Source organism: Mirounga leonina, unplaced genomic scaffold (genome assembly GCF_011800145.1).
Source record: "Mirounga leonina isolate KUSES-001 unplaced genomic scaffold, KU_Mleo_1.0 Mir_115, whole genome shotgun sequence".
NCBI classification, from domain to species: Eukaryota; Metazoa; Chordata; class Mammalia; order Carnivora; family Phocidae; genus Mirounga; species Mirounga leonina.
Genome location: NW_023270268.1, coordinates 10,418,827 through 10,438,919, shown reverse-complemented (window position 1 = coordinate 10,438,919; position 20,093 = coordinate 10,418,827). Strand labels below are relative to the sequence as shown.

The following is a 20,093-nucleotide window of genomic DNA, read 5'->3' as shown; positions in this document are numbered from 1 at the left end:
CCACCTTTCAGATGTTTATTTATGTCTCTTTTATATATAATGTCCATGGTTTTTAGTACTATTAGTGGGAATAGGAAAAAGTACTTAAGCTCCACCTTTTCAGAAGCAGAAGTCCCCAGTTCATCCTTTTTCGAGCAGTAGTCAGATCTCTTATTCAAGTATAGACCATCTCATTTATAATCTGAGTTTGCAAACACCAGATCCCTGCAGTATGCAAAGCTCTTACCAGGCCCTGTGAAGACACAGAGATGAGACTCTCCCTATTTGTATTAACATTTTTTCATCTTGTGGAATACAAAGTACATTTCACAGAGGAAAAAAATGCTGTTGCCTCTGTTCTTAGACACTTCCACAGCAGTGTGTAAAGTCCCTCCACTCCTCAGGAAGCTGCCGTCCTGTATACTCACACACTCATACATGTACACAAACACAGGTAACACTTAATAGCACAGTGTCCCCTTCATTTAAGCATCATACAAATTTTATTTTATTTATTTATTTTTTAAAAGATTTTATTTATTTATTTGAAAGAGAGAGACACAGCGAGAGAGGGAACACAAGCAGGGGGAGTGGGAGAGGGAGAAGCAGGCTTCCCGCGGAGCAGGGAGCCCGATGTAGGGCTCGATCCCAGGACCCCGGGATCATGACCTGAGCCGAAGGCAGACGCTTAACCGACTGAGCCACCCAGGCGCCCCAGCATCATACAAATTTTAAAGTATCTTAAGTGGATGTGGGTTCCACTAGTTTGCAATACTAGGAACTTGATAGAGCTGACAAATGCTTTTATTTAACTTGAATGCTGTTGTCTGAGGAGAAGCAGGTTTTATCACCAAAAGGATCAATGGGTGAAGTAAAGAGCCTGCAGGGGATGTTTGGGTCCTTTAGAGAGTGGTAGAACTGGTCCTTAGATTACTATCACTTGGAAAGGTCACTGTTTTCCTTTTTACTGGTTTAAATCAATACCTGACACGTAGTAGATGTTCTATAAAAGTAGCACTAGAGAGGATATTTGGGAGTTGACAGTTGGAAGAGCATAGAATTTACTCAGCCCGCTAGAAAGTACCTTTCTTATTTTGCCTTGGGGTGTTTCTGTCCTGTCTGACTCTCTTGGTATCTCATTGATTCATTCTCTCTCTCTCTCCTTTTTTTTGGGGGGGGGGGCGGGGGGGCAGTACTCAGTGTCTAAATCTTGGCCTAGCATTCTTATTGAAGTTGTTGTTCTTTCTTAGCAAGTAGTGTTCTCAGAAACATCTTAATTACAGGTATTCTTAAACACTTATCTACAAGCGTTGCAGAACGGCTATACCTTGCATTCACCTAAATAACACTGTTCTCAAGATAGCAAGCAAGTTGTGGTTCTTGTTTCGCCCCTAAGCCCCAGTCTCACATTGATCTTGTGGTCTTCCCCTGTCTTTATCAGGGCTTTGTGCCCGTAAATCTTTAAAAAATTATTTCTAAATTGAATATTTCAAACATTCACGAAAGTGTAAGAAGGTAATAAGATTAAGCCTCCATACACCCATACACCTCTTGGGGGCTGGAGGTCTCAGCAAGGGCCAAGCAGCTGGGGTACAGCCCACAAGGCCTTCTGGCAGTTGGCCAGGCCCTGCCAGCAGTGCTGGGAACTTAGCAATTTTGTGTGTGGAGGTATTTTTCCTGGGGCTTTTCACATTTTTACTCCTCGATGGAAAGTGTGGGGAGATGGGACAAGTGGACTTTGTAGGATCTGTTGGCTAGCAGACTAAGTTTTCTTTTTGCCTTCTCTTGTTCTTATACCACTGCAGTCTCTTCATGGGTAAAATGGGAATAATTATTCATTTATCCATTCTAGATATGGTCTTTATTCTTAGAACTTACACTTAGGTAATAGAAACGATAAATTAGTAAAATAGTGAACAGAGAGATAGGCTCTCTGAGAATTTAGAGGAGGTAGAAGTACTTCCGGCTGGACAAGTCTGGGAAGGTTTCATGGAAAGGGTGGATGGGAGACAGTCCTTGATGTGAATTTGGATATGGGGAGACCAGAGGAGTAGCAGACATGGGCCAAAGAATGCATCAAGGCACAGAGGTGAAGAGAAAAGTGTACATCATAGGGGTTCCCCTTTCCTCCTGCTCATAGGAAATGAGAGGTCAAATGAGGTTACATCTTTGGAATTCTTTTGAAAGAAAAGTCCACCAGTGTATGTACCTATTAACAGCCTATCAAGTAGAGGACCTCACAAACCCAGTCTGTGAAACAGGATGTGTGGGTGCATGGAAAGACCCATTAAAGCTGCAGTAGCCACCTCATGTGGTGTCAGGTCTACTACGGCCTACATGTGTAGGTTATGCCCTGGGCCCGCACCTGCAGAGTTAATAGATGGGGCTAAACCCAGCCAGGCTCTGCCAGCGGAACTGGTCCAGGCTGTTTCCACCCTGAGAAGCACCTTGTTCTGATTTGCCAAGGGCACCATGAGGGCTCAGAATCTGTTTCCTTTTGTTTCTTACTAGTGCCCACATATCATGGCCAAATATTTAGGATCTCACTGTCATATAATTTGCTAAATGACTTCCTTTAGCCATCTGTAGGGACTCAGTCATCATTTTGAAGACTGGCATGGTATCAAACATTTGCAGAAATTCAGGAGGACATACTCTACTCTCTCAGTTACATTTTTGCCTTCTGTTCTCCCTGCCACCAACTCAGGTTGGATGCTCAGAATCCCTCCACCGCAGGTGAGGATAAGACAACGAAACTGCTCAACACCTGCCTTCCCAGGTGACCTGAAATGCACAGGGCACTGGACCCCCCCCCCCGCCGACCCCCTGGCTTCAGGGTCAGGTGCTTCCTGTCCCTTTGGGGCCATCTTGCTACCTGTGTCCTGGCGACCCCTTGTCTTTGCTGTTGCTCCTGAGCCTTTCTGGCACAGCTTCCTTGCTTCTCTATTCCTTTCTCCCTCATCCTGATTGGTTTTGTTCTGGAAGGGGAGAGATTCGTTAGAGAGAAGGAAAAGGAGGATTACAGGTAAGGAAGAGACAGGAAGGAAAACAAAGGAGGAAGATAGGGAGCAACATAGCAGTAGAGGCCAGGAAAGTTATAATACATGCAACATTTGCAGTTCCAGTGGGGGTGAAGGTGAAACCATCAGAATGACGTTTCAGGTACAGGGACGTCTCTGTCACCATCATCTGCCCTCAGTAACAAGATGACCTTGCTTTCCTCAGGTGTCCTCATGACTTCCCCTGCAGACCATGTCTATGATCCTTTTTGCCTGTGTGGTGAGGGTGAGGGATGGACTGCCCCTCTCGGCCTCCACTGACTTTTACCACACCCAGGATTTTCTGGAATGCCGGAGACGGCTCAAGACTTTAGCCTTGCGACTGGCCCAGTACCCAGGTCGAGGTTCTGCGGAAGGACGTGACTTCAATATACAGTAAGCAAGCATGTTCACTTTTCCAGAACATCTGCAAACTTCGGTTTACTTTTAACCATATATCGGGGTAATGTTAGGCTGATCACATTGCGTGTTATGAGTGGGTCGGCTGTCAGACAGTGGTCTGGAGGTGGTGTGTATTTACAGCCATAGAATCAACGGAGCATGATTGTCCCACCCTTGCATGGAGCATGCCGCTCCAACTCCTGCCCTTCTGTTAGTGGAGTGCTTGGGAGCATCGGGAGACCTGGGTTCAATCAGTTTTCATGCCTTTAGTTTGGTAGTTTATTGTGCCTTAGATGGAGAGGGAGAGAGTCCAGATTATAACATCAGGGAGGGAAAAGGATGAGAGTGGGAAAGCCAGGAAAATAAAAGACTTATGGTTCTTGCCTTCAGTTTTTGCTTTTTAAATTTTTCACCTTTTTAAAAAAAATTTAAAACTTTTCTCATTATGTAACAGGAGCAGGGGAGTGAATAATGAGCACAAGCAGGTTCCTTTGCAAAGTCTCATGAGGGAACAAGAGCGATAATCTAACTGAATGTAATACAGTGGAGAAAATGCTCCAGCAGAAGTAGGAATCAAGTGGTTCCAGTAATCCTAGTAATAATGCCTAGTGTTATTGAGTGTTTTCTATATGGCAGGCACTACCCTAAGCTCTTTATTGGCTTGTGAGGTAGGTAATAGTACCCTACCTGTTTTACAGAGGAGGAAAGTGAGGTTAAGGGACTTAGCTGAGGTTGTCCTGTTAGTACACGGTAGGGCCAGGATCTGAATGCAGGCAGCTGGGCCCCAAGGGCTGCTCCTTATGTGTTCTATCGTTTCTTATGCTAGGACTTATTCTTATTCTAGGAAAAATTGTTTTAAATGTGTAGCTGAGCTTGAAAGAAAGAATTCCCAAGGTGCCAGAAATGAAGGGGAACCGAATATCAGGGTGCTGAGTGTGTGAGCGGACACTGAGGCTCCTGGGTAACCAGTCATAAATTTTTATGTAGAGATTTCCAATTATAAAAAGATGATAGAACAATAAAACCTAAAAACTCTTTGCCAGAAGCCTTTCTGCAGGGGAGAGCAGGGGCTAGGCAGGGTTGGAAATCTCAAAATGGCTTGTCCTAGCTTTTTACATCTTTGTTTTCCACTATTTAGGCCCTCACTTACCAAGTCCCCCCTGTTCCCCTTGAACAGTACATTTTTAGCTGACCTGATGAGGTGGGGTCCTTTTACGGGATTTCAGCCTCAGAATCAGAAAACCAAAGGAAAAGTCCAGGCTTCACTCCAGGCCTGGTGGTGCGGTCAGGCGAGGAGGGACCAGACAGAAGGGGGTGGCAGGAGGCGAGCACGTGCAGCTATCACCCTGTGGCGTGGGCTCTGGGTGCTCAGGAGCGAAAACCGAGCTGCATCTGCCTACATTTGTGGCTCCTGTCTCTCTGGGTGCCTGAAACCACCTTCCTCCGTGTCCCTTCCTCATTACGCTCGGATTATCTAACATCCTATGGGGCTTGGTGCTGAACTGCAAATACGAAAAATTTTCTCTCATAAGAAAAAAAAAAGAGGTCTGTGACTTCAAATGACATTCTGGGTGCTTCAGTAGTTTTTTGAAAACTGGAACGTAAAATGTTCTGTTCGTTCATATTTTGGATTAAATATTCACCATTATTTTTCACAGATGAAACAGGATTTTTTTTTTTTTTCCCTATACAGGTAAGCAGTACTATAGCTTATTTTATAGTTAAGGAGTTGAAATATTTTCCCACAGTTACATTAACAAATTACAACAACAGGAATTTATTCTCTCACAGTTCTGGAGGCTAGAAGTCTGAAATCAAGGTGGCGGCAGGGCCATGCTGTCTTGGAGGCTCTAAGGAAGACCCTTCCTGTGCCTCTCTACTACCTTCTAGTGGTTGCTGGCAGTCCTTCCGTGTCCTGTAAAAGAGTTACTCCAGTCTCTGCCTTCTTGATTACGTGGCCTTCTTCCCTCTGTCTCTAATGGAATTTCACACCGGTCATTGGATGGAGCTACTCTAATCCATTATAACCTTATTTTATCTTGATTGTATCTGCAAAGACTTATTTCCAAATAAGGTCATAGTCACAGGCACTGCGAGTTAGGACTTCAACATATCTTTTTAGGAGATACAAGTCAGCCCACAAATAGGGGTCCTCTTTCCAATAGAAATACCCATCCTAGAGAGACTTAACCCCTTCTGGAAAGTTCCTCATATAAGGAGGAGGTTATTCTTTTTTTTTTTTTAATTGACAAAATTTTTATATAGAGACTTCCAGTTATAAAAAGATGATTGAACAATACAACCTAAAAACTCGTTGCCAGAAACATCCTGACATGTGGGTAAATGTCTATGAAAAATTGTTTTAAATGTGTAGCTGAGCTTGAAAGAAAGAATTCCCAAGGTGCCAGAAATGAAGGGGAACCGAATATCAGGGTGCTGAGTGTGTGAGCTGACACTGAGGCTCCTGGGTAACCAGTCATAAACTTAGGACTTGAGTTTCAGGACGCAGGAAGGGAGAGGCCTTTGCCTTATGTCGGGCGAGGTGTTGGAACAAGAGCCACGCTTGAAGAAGGCATTCTTGTCAGGCGACAGCCCTGGTGGCACGGTGATAGGTGAGAAATAGCTGCCCACCAGTAAGGAGTTGCTCATCTTTACTTGGCTTTGAATGGAAAGGAAAAACAAAGTCTCATCTAAGACATTGAAACCCTGCTTCTGTGGCTCATGTAGGATTGGAGTTTAAGTTTATACTCCCCACGGTCTAGGAATTCCTAAGCCAAGGTTCAATGATCAGTATTGGTTCCAGACTGATGACACTCCTGGAGTAGCTGGCCAAAGCAAATGGAAAACCACTCTGGAAGGAGTGCCACAACTCAGTCCTTGAGAGATTCTTACAGAGAAAAAAAGAAGCTCCACAGCGGCGCCCCCTCACCAAAAATTACAGAACACCAAAGGAGCTCTCCTACAATGAGTGGGAGTCAGTAGACACCACAGAGAGAACTCGGGTCCCCAGAACCTGAAATGATAGCACGACAGTCTGAAAAGTAGTAGAAGGAGAAAACCCTGCATCAGTTTTAGGAGCCCAGAATAACCCAGTACCACAACCAGATGGAGACAGTGCAAGAAAGGAAAATTATAAGCCAGTCTTACTTTGCATAGACACAAAAGTCCTAAATGAAACATTAGCAAACTAAATCTAGCAGTTGTGTGTATGTGAATATGTACAAACTATCCCCCCAACCCCTCCGCCAAGAAGACTTTATTTCAGGATGCCGGGATGATTGAACATTAGAAAGCTACTGATGTCGATTGAAGAAGAAAAACAGTTTGCTCTGTAGATGCAGAGAGGTCTGAGGCTACCTCTCCCTAGTGGAACATGCGTCCCTCGTGCAGGAATCGAGAAGAGTGATCACACACTGTCAGTGGCAAATTACTGCTCTCTAGTTTAGAGGAAGGACCAGAAAGGCGCAGTGCCAGGTAGCCCCAGCTGAAGAGACAATATACACGCAGCAAACAGCTACAGGGCTGTTCAAGGCCAGGCAAGTGCAGGGCGCAGACCTGATTGTGTCGGAGTATGGGGCGGGAATACAGGGGTCTGCTCCCTGCTAATGCAGATGTTGCCCTTTTGTTGCAGTTTTTCTTCTTTGCGGGATGTGGCTTGCATGGCTATCTGCTCCCGCCAGTGTCCAGTGGCCATGGCCTTCAGCTTCCTGGAGACCGTGTGGTGGGAATTCACAGCTTCCTACGACACCACCTGTATTGGCCTAGCCTCCAGGCCGTACGCCTTTCTCGAGTTTGGTTTGTAACCTTCTGTCTTCTATATTGCTCTCTTACGGCATTGTATGGGTTGAACTGATAGTTTAGATTTGGCTTTGACCATCAAGGAAAACCCCTGGCGGTGCTATGACATGTCACTAGAGATCCGCCTGGTACCCTGAGATTTCACAGTGATTGAAGTGGCCCGGAAGCTTCAAGCTTTAGCACCGGCTTCCCATCTCCTTGGGGCCTGAGGCAGGGCTGGGGAATGGTGGAACCCGTCTCGGTTATCCACCATAATCCCCTGAAGCAGGGGTCAGCAAACGGTGGTCCGAGGGCCAGCTGCCTATTTTTGTAAATGAAGTGGAAGGCAGCTACGCTCATTCTCTTACGGGTCACCTGTGGCGGCTTTGCCCCTCACCGGCAGAGTTGAGTAGTTGTGACAGAGACTACGGGGTCTAGAAGCCGAAAATATTGACGACGTGGCCCTTTAAGAGGGTTTGCCACCCTGCTCTAGAGACGTGCTGCTCAGCGGGTGGTGGGTGAGCTCGTTCCTCCATCGTGAGGTAGGTACCGAAAGTGAGAATAAGAAGTGTTTAGAAATTCATACAGTAATTTGACATTCCTGCAGTCTTTTTTTTTTTTTTTAAAGATTTTATTTATTCATTTGAGACACAGAGATACAGAGAGAGAGAGCATGAGTAGGGGGAGAGGCAGAGGGAGAGGGAGAAGCAGGGTCCCCGCTGAGCCGGGAGCCCGATGTGGGGCTCGATCCCAGGACCCTGGGACCATGACCTGAGCCGAAGGCAGACATCCAACCATCTGAGCCACCCAGGCGCCCCACCTGCAGTCTTTTTATTGCATTTTATCAAAGTATCAGTCTGCAACCATTTGGAAATAAGAAAAACTGGCCCTTCGCTCAGAGGTCTGAGCAATACTGCTCTGGAAGAGGATAGTTTTTTCCTAGGCGTTGCCAGAGAGGCCTCGTAGAGGCTTGATAATTACAGTGTACGCTCTGTTTTTCTCAGGTGAGTCAAGTCATTCTGAGCTCTTGGGAGAACAGGAGTTGAGGTGGGAGTTGGGGGGCCTTCTGTGGCCTCTATGTAGGCAGCTGCCATCTCTGTGATGCTCTCGAACGAGGGGCTGGCTGCAGTTGGTGGGTGCAGAGAAGTGTTGCCACGTGTGCTTTCTGGAGCTCCTGCCAGAGCCCTCAGACTCCCTCATGGGGCCCACCGGCTGGTGCATTTCTTTGTCACCCAAGAGGTGCTGGCGAAGTCCCTGGCACGCAGGCCTCTGCCTGGTAGACCTGTGACACAGGCAGAAGGTTCTCCCCAAGTCTCCCTGTGAGGCCTGGTTCACTGGTGCTCTCAGCCCCACTTCTTCCTGCAAAGAGGGCACTCTGGCCCCGGACAGACCACAGCTGTGGCGTCCCTTGGTTGTCAGTCCATTAGCAGCCGTGGACTGTTCTTCTCCCCCCTCGGCTCTACATGTGCCTTCCTTCTAAAGTGCTGTGCTTGATCTGACAGCAGACCCTGCCCCAGCGTCATGCGTGCTCCCTACTGAGTGAGAGGAGAATATAATAGTAGTGATTCTAGGTATGCATTATGCATCATTTTGCTTTGCCAATATGTGTGAAACTCTACTTCGAATACTTGTTAAAACTTAATGGATTAATACTTTAAAATATACAATCTTAGTTTACACATATATCCACATTTATTTGTAATTTTTTTCTCACATGCCTTTTTTTAGGACAGTTAGCTCAAGAATAACTCTCTCCCTTTTTAAGTTTTCAAACAGTCGGTGGATCGCCCTGGGTTGTACCACCGGCAGTGGTTGAGCTCGGACTCAAGCCCCTATCCCTTGACTCCCTCATCACTGAGGTTCTGGAAAGCGTTGTTGCCTTCTCCATGGACACTCATGTTTTAAGTATTATGCACTGAAGAAATCGATGAGACCAGTCATGACACGTAGTAATCATTTGACCTTTAGGTATATCTCGATACTCTGGCTGACCTACTAGCTTGCTTAGAAATGTAAACTTCATTTTGCACATACTGTTCTATGATACCCATTTTGTTGCAGCTGCTTAACTTGGGTTGCTCTCTTTTCTGCAGACAGTATCATTCAGAACGTGAAGTGGCATTTTAACCATGTAAGTTCCATTCAGATGGAGAGCAGCTTGGAAAAAATTCAGGAGGAGCTGGAGTTCCAGCCTCCAGTGGTTCTCACTCTGGAGGACACGGATGTGGCAAATGGGCTAATGAACGGTCACACACAGATACACTTGGAGCCTGGTAAGTGGTTTGCTGTGCTCTGGTGTTGATGAAGATGAGGTGACGTTAGGTATTTCAAATGGACAGTGACTTTTTTTTTCCCAATCAGGGAGGTGTTTTTTGGGGGTGGGTATATAAAATATGTGGGGAAATATATGGACTGATCCTGTTTCCAGGTGACTGTTACAAAACACTTGACTGTTATGATAGTGAGTTGACTGGGGGAAGGGGCAACTCATGATGACATTCAGAAGAGTGACTAGGCAGATTGTTTTCTTAACCAGGATGAAGTTTACAAGTTTAAACATAAAGGATGTGACTTCCTTAGATTTGTACATGCTCTCTCTCTCTCTCCTCTCTCTCTATTTTTCCCTTTGACAGTGAATCCTTATCTCATCTTATCACCTAGTGCAACATTGCAAATCTCCACTGAGACACCCCTGTCCCCCTTGACGGAGGGAGGGAAGGGCTGCGGGGATGTGAGTAGGCAGGACCAGAGCTGTGGCTTCTAGTGCTCTCACTGTCTGCTTCCCCATGAGCCCTGGGGATATCCCTCTGTCCCTGTGGATTTCCAAGCTGAGTGCCTTGGCATCCCGTGACGCAGTCTGGCATTAACACCATTAGCCACTCAATACCTAGCACGTAACAAAGCATGATTTTTTTTTTTTTTTTTGCATTCCCTGTTACAATTACACACAATTAAACCAATTTTTAATTAAAGTGGATATTTACATTCTAAGTATTCTGTAATGGTGTAAGAACTGAATCCTTCTTTGAGAGATAGAGTTGTCTACACTATAACAGTCTATTTTAACAGTTTTTATACTAAACTCATTGCTTGAACTTTAAAAGTGGTGTATTAAAAATGTTCACATTTTTGGCTTACCTTTGTGTTTTGATTTAATCTGTTTCAACCAATACATTACTGGATTGGCTCTTATGCCAATCAGTAAGTTGTCATTTATATTGGGAATGGACTTAACTTTTGTAGAAGGAAGACTGGGTATTTGAGCCCCAAACTTCTTCTTTTGCCTTATGTAAAGATGGGGTAACTTTGTAATATGTGTTTTGTTTTTTAACCACTTAGACAAGAGAAGCAAAATCCAGAAAATGTCAACTTGCTTATCTTTCTAGGACATTTTACTGTGGTTTGACTCACCCTATTGTCCCGAGGCTAGAATCTTTACAGGTAGCATGTTCTGTTCTAACAGGAACTTTGATAGCTCAATGGAAACTCTAACACACTAACAATAGGCATCAGTTGGGTTGTGGCTAGATATTTGTATGTGTGTGCGTGTGTGTGCGTGTGTGTGTGTGTGTGTATGTGGGAAATGTGGGACAAGAAAGGATGGTTTTAAAAGATCACAGTAAGAGAATGGGGGTGGGGGGGAGTCACCATTTAATTGTGTGACCTGGAATCAGTCTTAGCAGGTATCTTTGAAGAGAGAATGATCATTTGTTCTAGAGTTCCAGAAACAGCTTATAGCTCAAATAATCAATGTTTCCCTCCTCTTCCCAATTATTTTAGAATGTAAGAAACTGCATGTGCTGCAGATTGCTTTAGAAGCACAGGAGACATTGAATACTGTCCTTGTTTAGAAGTTGAGAGTTGAAGTATATGATAGAAATGCTGTCAGAATTTGACAACCCATTTACAAGTAAAGCCATAAATTGCTTTAAATCAGGATTTCTCAATCTAAGCCGTATTGACATTTTGTACTGGATAATCCCTCGTTGTGAGGGGCTGTCTTGTGCATTGTAGGATGCTGAGAAGCCTTCATGGCCTATACCCACTAGATGCTGGTAACACCCTGTCCACGGTGTTGACAGCCCAAAATGTCTCCAGGCGTTGCCAGATGTCCACTGAGGGGCTAATTGCCGCTGGCTGAGAACCACTGCTTTAGACAGAAAGAAAATCAGGCCTTGAAAAACCTGTGCTTACTCAGAGAAGGACCTCTTTCTGGAAGAACTCACTTCGGATTCCCAGTTCCATTCTGTCCTTCATTTCTCGCCTTTTATGCTCTCTAACAGCAGCTGCTTTTAATTAATACGTTTGTAATTCTGTGTTTAACATACTGAGCCTATCATTAGTGGAGGTCTAGTTAATGTCTTTGTTTATTTTTCTTTCATATAGAAATTATTTTCACTAGACACTTATTTTTTTTAATTGTGAAGCTCCTAATTTCCGAATGGAACCAGTGACAGCCCTGGGGGTCCTCTCGCTTATTCTCAACATCATGTGTGCTGCTCTGAATCTCATCCGTGGGATTCACCTCGCAGAACATTCTTTACAGGTAACCTTTTTTATTATAGTTTAAATGGAAGGACCTATGATGGAAGAAACTGGTGGGGATACACTTTACTTACAAGGTTATTATGCAGAAAGATTTCAAAAACTTTTAATTAAAATATGATTTTTATGTTCAAGTTTATTCTTTATAGTAGGTTGAACAAATATGAGACTTGCTCTTTTGTATGTGTTGTCCTCAGAAGCCAGAGGGGCCTGCCGGGGGAGCTGGTGAGAAATAGCGTGCTACGGGGGCATCCTTGGGGCCCCCGGGAGTCACTGCAGAGGCCCGATTGCTCAAGAGCAAATTTGATTCTCAGACTTTGAGGTTCCGGCTGTGTCCCCCCTGGGAAAAGTTGCCACCTACTCTGATTTTTCTCATGCAGATGCCACCCTCCCTGTGTCTTTGTCAGAGAACTGTAGCACCAGGAAGCTGATTTGCCAATCTGCTCCAATCAAAGCAACTTCCTATTTCAGTGCTTTTAAAATAATTTTTTTTCTAAATTTTCAAGTATTTAAAACACTTTTAAAAAGTACAGAATCATTGTAGGCATAAACAGATAGATACTACTTTTATTTTTTATTTTTTAAAGGTTTTTTATTTATTTGACAGAGAGAAAGACAGCCAGAGAGGGAACACAAGCAGGGGGAGTGGGAGAGGGAGAAGCAGACGTCCTGCCGAGCAGGGAGCCCGATGCGGGGCTCGATCCCAGGACCCCGGGATCATGACCTGAGCCGAAGGCAGACGCTTAACAACTGAGCCAACAGACGCCCCTAGATACTACTTTTAAAAATAGAGCCATAATGCTCACAGCCGTGACTGTGGTAGCCAGAGTTCGAAGCACAGCTGAGGCTGTCTCAGGAGACTAATGTAGGCTGACCTGTGTGGAGAGTGGCAGCAGTGACCGCCTGTCACCACATCCTGTCTTTAGCCAATGTGTGCTGTGGTTCCCACTCCTATTTTGTATGAATATTCACACGCAGATACTTACCAAGCGTCTGTACGCACTAGAACAGATGCCTGGCCGACAGGATGGTAAAGTACAGTGTGGTGACATCACGAAGGAGGTCACGGTGCGTGGAGGTGGGCAGAATTCGGGAAGGCTGAGTGCTGACGGATGAGTAGGATTGTGAGAAGTAGTGGTGTTGGGGGGCAGTCCAGTCTGGGGGCTTAGCACAGATGCACAGGGACATGAGGGCGCATGGTCTGTCCAGGCTGTTGAAAACAGTTGCATGCCAACCCTTGTTCTGGTAAATAAACAGGGACTTATGTCTCCTTCAGGCAGCGATTTTGTAGTATCAGCCATACCAGAGTGAATGAGGTGTGAAGGGCTTCACGTCCTAGTGTTTCCATTCATCTGAATATTCCTTTTCTTGTGTTTCTTATATTTGTTTTAGGTTGTCCACGAGGAAATTGGAAATATTCTGGCTTTTCTTATTCCTTTTGTAGCCTGTATTTTCCAGGTGGGTGAAACATTAACATTTCGGTGAGTAGGTTGAACCCCATGGTCCTATTTTGTTCTTCTGTTGGAACCATCAGCAAGTTTCTTAATGTGATTTTGTTCCACCAAGGCATGGTATGGACAATACCAGGTCCTTCCTGGAAGGACCCTAGGCCCATCCTGTCCAGCTGTCTCATTTTACAGAGGAAGAACATTGGGCTCAGAAAGGGAAAGCCACTTGCCCTAGGCCACAGAGCCTTTGACAATGGCTGAACAGAAGCCAGGAATTTGGATTGGACTCCCAAGAAGGGAGGGATGAGATTGCTGTGGGGATTGGGTTGAGCCTGACTAATGTGAAGCAGCGTCTTACTTATTGTCAAGGCAGTCCAAGTATAGAAACGTCTTTCTGCAGAAGTAACAACTACTTATATGTTCTTTTTTTTTTTAAACCAGGACTAGGTTAAAAAAAATTTTTTTTTAAGATTTTATTTATTTATTTATTTATTTTTTAAGATTTTATTTATTTATTAGAGAGAGAATGAGAGACAGAGAGCACAAGAGGGAAGAGGGTCAGAGGGAGAAGCAGACCCCCTGCTGAGCAGGGAGCCCGATGCGGGACTCGATCCCAGGACTCCAGGATCATGACCTGAGCCGAAGGCAGTTGCTTAACCAACTGAGCCACCCAGGCGCCCCTAAAGACTTTATTTATTTATTTGAGAGAGGGAGAGAGAGAGAGAACATGAGCAGGGGGGAGGGACAGAAGGAGAAGCAGACTCCCCGCTGAGCAGGGAGCCCCACATGGGGCTCGAGCCCAGGATCCTGAGATCATGACCTGAGCCGAAGGCAGACGCCCAACCAACTGAGCCACCCAGGCGCCCCCCCCAAAATTGTTTTTAATAGTAATGCCATCTGACTCAAATCTGTCCTTGGGAGGTGAGATAAACATTACAACATTAATAGTGGGCTTTGATTGTTATTTAGTTATTTTCAAGCAAACTTCATACTTATGGGGTGGAGTAAAATGGAGCTTTTGAATCTCCTATAGGCAGAGTTAATTCTAGTAGAAAAACCTGACTGTAATTTCCTTTCCTCATCCTCCACAAAGGCTAGGACTTTAGTACTTTCTCTACATTCTTAAGCTTTTTTATTTTATTTTTCCCCTTTCAGTTAAAATTTCTGTTCTCAGGACACTTCCTCTCTCTTCCACATCTGTCCTAGAATGGTCTGTTTTTTAAGAATGACATAATTGTGTCAAAAGAAATTTTCATCCCAGGACTGAAAATGCACTCATTTTTGAGAAATCAAGTCTCCAGAACCTTGGGTGTTGCCATTTGAGGTGCCCAAAGCCTGCATTTCAGGGCTGTGGGGTCTTACCCCTTGGCCTTCATTCCCTCAACTGCATTCATGTACTTGGATAGCTCTTTCAATGGGGACCTCTCTCCCACCCGCTGGAGCTTGAGCCTTTGTTGAATTGCTCTGGGTTTTGAGAACGTGCTTCTTGTTTTTTTTCAACGTTGAACCAAAAAGCTGCTTTTTACCTTTTGCAGAACAAGAATGGTCTCTTTTCTGTGTGATAGCCCTATATAAAATACCGGTCATGAGGCTCTCCTGGCTGTGAGACTTTCCCTGTGTCAGAGATGTTTTTGGAGACATGATAAAGGGCGTGTCTGGGGAACATTGGTCCTTGATGTAGTTGTAACTCAGGAAAAACGAATGATAAAAGCATGGCTCTTTTCCCTGGCTTTCGTGCCTGTCATGGCTCCCCTGAAGGAAGAATCCAGTTGGAGGTCAGTCAGCCTTGTTGGGGTGTCTTGGCCTGGCTCCCTTCCCTTTACCTGCATCTCTTCTTTCTCCACAGCCCCCAGCTAGGGCATTTCTGTCTGTATTTCTTAAACGTGTTAACGATTGTCGTGTACTCATTCCTCCTGTGACATCTATTTCACTTCTCTCTTCTGAATCTCCACTTTCACCCAGTGATTACCAGCAGCTTACCCAGCATGTCCAGGCTGCACTGTAATGAATTCGGTTTAATCAGCTAATGTGAGTGCAGGTGCGAGACGTGAATCTTGCGTCTGACCCATGGCCATTTCCTCATCTCTGATTGGACTGCCTCTTACGGTGTCATTTCAGTGTTATTTGTACCTGTTCTACAGTCCAGCCAGGACTATGAAGGTGGTGTTCCTGCTGCTCTTTATCTGCCTGGGCAACATGTACCTGCACGGGCTGCGGAACGTCTGGCAAATCCTCTTCCACATAGCGGTGGCTTTTCTGTCTTCGTATCAGATACTGACCAGGCAGCTTCAGGAGAAGCAGTCTGACTGCGGAGTTTGAAGGCGACGCTGTATGACAAATGGATCCTTTGGCTTTCTCAGGAGGGTCGTCTCTGTTTCCCTTCTGGCTTCTCGACTTCACCTCAAGTTTCCACCCTTGAAGTTCCCTTCAACCAAACCAGGCCGAGCCCGAGAAATTGGGGGATTTTTAACAGGTGCAGTGGAAGGCAGGAGGTGGCTTGAGACCCAGGCCCGGTTTTGTGCTGAGCGTTATGGCCGAAACTCCAGGTCCGCACCTCTCCTTAGGTGAGAATCTGGGGGCTCACTCCCAAGGACCATTATTGGAAGATCAGAACGGAATTGTTTTGGATGACGCAATAAAGCACGAGATTCAATAACACTAGTTTTAGTAGCTGGCGGTTGTCTCTGAGGAAACTTACTTTAAAACCCATATCAGCTTTTCAGTCTAAATGTGACTTGGTTAGTTTTTTGTAGAGGGTCAGTACAGGGTGAATTAAAGATTTCAAAATATGGCTCAGAAATATAAGCTAGATAAATTTTGTTTACATTTTTTGATAACTTAGTCTGATATGATACCTTTAGAATATTTAAATGTATTTTGGATATAAATTGTGAACTTATCTTCATTTAGGGAAAGGACAAACTTAAGCTGAGAAAATGGTTAAGAAAGCTGAATTTATTTAATTTATATATAACTTTTTATGGTGGTGGGGCTGTGTGGGTACAGAAATGTTTTGTATTTATCTGCAGGGTATATCTGAATATTTTAAAAATTGAGTGACCAGTGTTACTGGATCATAGCTTATGAGTATGAGCCTGAGCTTATAAGCCTGAGAATTTCAGGATTCTTTGCAGTGGCCCACAGACCGGAGTAGGTGAATCACATAGATTCACATAGTGGCACTTTACAGATGCAGGTGGTATTGAAAAAAACAAAAACAAAAACTATTGTCATCAGCCTTGTACATGGTAGCCGAGTGCCTGTCATTTTAATGATGATCAATGCCTGACCCTGTGTACCTGTTCCCAGAAGCCCTCCCAAATTAATTACTCCTCGACACCTTTCCCAGTCATCATAATTAGATCGAGGGCCTCATTCTTTATGAACAGGAGTTAAGTAGGTGTTAACTTTTTTAAAGCTTCATAAAGATATAACTAACCCTGTGCTCTGCAAAGTTACTTTTCTTGCCTCATTGTCAAAATAGTTGATTGATCACAGCTTTCCGAAATGGGGCTCTAAATAAGATCCCTTAGGTCTCCAGAAATTTCAGCCTGGGTTGTCCAGTACCATTCAGGAGGCCATTTTCCGAGCTTGCCCTTTGGATTCTTCTTGGTAGAAATCTGGAATCTGAATAGCTCAACTGCAATTGCATGGGATTTTGGGTTGAATTATGTGGTCTTGATAAATGAAAAAATCCCACTTTGATAGTTTTTAAAAGTTGAAAACCATTGCAAGAGTTAGTAAGTACGTGGGGAAAGCAAGAATATTATTTTAGGGAATTCAGTTGTACTTGGTTGTATACTGTTAGTGCATTGCTATTGAGCTACTTGATGTCACTTTAAGAAAAACAGGTTCATGTGACTGGCAACTGTTGGGAAAATGTTGCTGCAGTCATTTTATTTTCTTATAATACAGTTTTCTATTTTTAATCAAACAGTATCTGGATGTGAAAGATATATTGGCACCATCCTCAGATGTCAAGTTCACAGTTGTCTCTCCTTTGATTCTGTATCTGCATAATCTTCTGCATACCCAGCAGGTGAATCTAAAGACTTTCTGGGACATAATTTTGAAGAGATGGTAAAATAGAATGGGAAGCCAAGGAAGGGAGACAAATCCTTGTTAACATTAGAAGCACCAAAAAAAAAAAAAAGGCTTTAAAAGTTGGTAAGAACAGCTTACAAGTGAATTGTGGGGTTTTTTTTTTTTTTTTCTTTTTTCAAGCCCTTGTGTTACTGGTGTTGCCGTGTAGCCCTGTACCCCAGATGCGATTGCTCTTGGGGTTGAGCCTGTGATCCACATCCAGCAGACCCTGAAGAGGAGTCCCTCCTGGTGAATGCTTCCTACACCAGCAGGGAGGTTATCTACACTTGGTTGAATGTGGTTGTCATCAATTAGCATCTACATGGGGTTTGAGATTGATTTTTGCAAACAAAAAGGAAAAGATGCACAAACAGTACAAAACAATGACCACATAAACATTGCTTAACTAGAATCCAGCTGAAAGAAGCCTCAGCTCACTGGAGGAAGAGACAAGTGATAGGAAAGAAGTTCTGGGAGTATTGTCCAAGGGAAATCCCAGGCTGGTTTAGGCCTGAAATTTTGTGCCCCCCCCCCCCCCCCGTGTCATCCTTGATGCCAGAAAGCTGGCCCCCCATCGCAGGAGTTATCCTCACTACCCCACAGACTAATTGCTGTTCTAGCACTTTGTTTTCCCAGGGGTTCAATGCTACCTGCCCAACCGACCTCGCAGGGGTAGATCTGGGAATAGATGAAATCATGTTGGAAACAAACCTTCAAAGTGCCTTCTGGGATCAGATGCTGCAAGATCTTAATATCAGAGTATGTTATTCCCATCTACTGTATCGGGCTGGGAATGTGGCTCAGGGCTCTTGACCAGGGTTTCCCAACCAAGGGGCCAAGGCCCAAAGGGTTTTCCCTTCCCCAAGTATGCTGGTCAAAGAAACACGCAGACTCTGGTTTTCATTTCCCTAGGCTAGCCTTACTGCGATGAGGATCGTTCCTGAGTTTCTTTTTCCTGGGTGGAGACAACCGGGGGCATATCTGGGGTGGCACTTCCTCTCAGTACGGGAGACCCCACCGCCGGCAGCAGAAGGAATGTGACTGGAGGCTTCTGGTTTTGCTTCTCAGGCTTGCACTCTTACTACCTGTAAACTCTGTTGCAGGCATCGTGAGGCAAGGCCCACCACTTTAAAGCTCCTTAAGGGGTCGGCCAAAGGGTGTCAAGAAGAGTGCTGAAATTCAAACATTCAGCCTCATTTCCATCACCTCACCTGGAGCTCCCTGTTCCTTTCCTAGGTGCCCCCATTCTCCAAGACTCCTCTGCCTCTTTCATGTCTGTCCCACACATTCCAGCCCTGGACACAGAGGCTGAACCTGGAATCTCTGGAGGGATGAGAAAGCCATCTTTGAGTGTAGTTGCTGGGTGGGTACAGGAGCTTCAGAGTGGGGGCAGACTGCACTGAGGCCCGGCTCTCTTCCCCTTTGCCCCTGGGAGCTTCAGCACACACTTAGGAGTCCACGCTCAGAGGGGAGTAGCACTTTGGTGCTCAGAGTCAAAGATGACACCCAGCAGGGCCAGCTGTTGGGGGCGTGGAAAGCAGGAGACAGATGGGAAGCAGAGCCGGGGGCATGTTGGGGCCGCATGCGGCACCATCCAGGGCTGCTATTTGCTGTTCCTTGAAGGAGTCAGCCACTCATTGTAACATGCAGGACGGGTGGCCCTTAGGAGCCTGCTGCCATGCGTGCCCAGAGCAGCACAGGTGAGGACCAGTAGGCGTGGGAATGTTTGCGGGGACAGATGTGCGCCCCTGTTCTGGTGTGGCTTGCATTCCAGATGTTCCCGCACAGAATCTTGCCCAGGGACGGGGAAGCTCCACTGTGCACTGTGTTAATAATGGTGGAGGAAGAGAGAGGAGATGTGCCCGTGAGAGATCGGGGAGGCCTGGGGATCAGCTTGACTCTTCCACTCAGCCCTGCGAGTCATGCCCACAGGCCTCAGTGTCCTCAGCTGGGCAGTTCCCCCGGCATGCTCTCATGAGGCTAAAAGCCTAGTGGAGGAGAGTACTGGGTGAATCCCTTGGTCGTGGGCAGGAGGAGAAAGACTTTCACCCGATACAAGGAGGTCCGTACTTAAGGCAGCACGGTGTGGCCGTGTCTTCCAGGTGTCACAAAAATGGGCATTTTATCAAGACTGCAATGTAAATGGACTCATTCTTTCACTCTGGAAAGGAAGTGGCCTTTCTCCTCCTTGAACCTGCCTCCTGCCCTCCAGTCCCAGAGCTCTTGGTACCATTGGCGTTGGGCCCTCCAGGGTCCAGGGAGGCCGGTTCTGTGGGTTGGAGCAAACCTCAGGGTCCGTTCCTGACCCAAATGAGGAGAGCTCTGATTCTCCCATGTGGGAGCAGTGACATCAGACTTCTGTTTCTGGGGAAACGTCTTGGCAGGGAACCTGTGGAAAAGGGCTCGTCGGTGAGGTCTGGGAATGGCCGGATATGGAAACATCTGCCCATGTGTACTGATGGCAGAGCTGCTGCCCACAAGCGCCTTTTATTTAGGGTAAAATGGTCAAATCCGTTGTTCTAACCTGTGCTTGGTACATATGACCTTCTTTAACCCTCGGGTGATCCCAGGGTTAGTTACTTCAGAAGTATTATTTCATGAATTATTCATATGACTTGACCCCCCAGAATTCTGTTTTATTTAATAGACTTTTCTACTAAGAGCATAAAAGGTTGCGGCTGATTTAGCCAGGGCAAAACCATTGACTTCACATATTTGTTTTGAACGCTTGCTGTCCATGTTGTACAAGCTTCTTACTGTTTTCATGTAATAACAAAGATCTATTTTGAATAAATGATGAGTATGTTTTAACAGACTCTCA

At 45.3% G+C, this 20,093-nt stretch overlaps 1 protein-coding gene across 5 annotated transcripts in view; it reads left to right on the top strand.

The window, feature by feature from the left end:
• Nucleotides 1–20,093, top strand: part of SEC22C (SEC22 homolog C, vesicle trafficking protein) — a 30,281-nt gene extending 10,188 nt beyond the window's left edge. For 3 of the 5 annotated variants that reach the window (XM_034992843.1, XM_034992853.1, XM_034992863.1), the window contains exons 2-7: nt 3,205–3,413; nt 7,051–7,214; nt 9,290–9,469; nt 11,624–11,742; nt 13,134–13,199; nt 15,308–20,093. In XM_034992843.1, coding sequence (XP_034848734.1) covers nt 3,232–3,413; nt 7,051–7,214; nt 9,290–9,469; nt 11,624–11,742; nt 13,134–13,199; nt 15,308–15,508 — 912 coding nt within the window. In that variant the 5' untranslated portion in view covers nt 3,205–3,231 and the 3' untranslated portion in view covers nt 15,509–20,093. Of the gene's footprint in view, nt 1–3,204; nt 3,414–7,050; nt 7,215–9,289; nt 9,470–11,623; nt 11,743–13,133; nt 13,200–14,724; nt 14,965–15,307 lie in introns of all 5 variants that reach the window. The other 2 variants (XR_004677045.1, XM_034992835.1) reach the window with 2 other exon arrangements.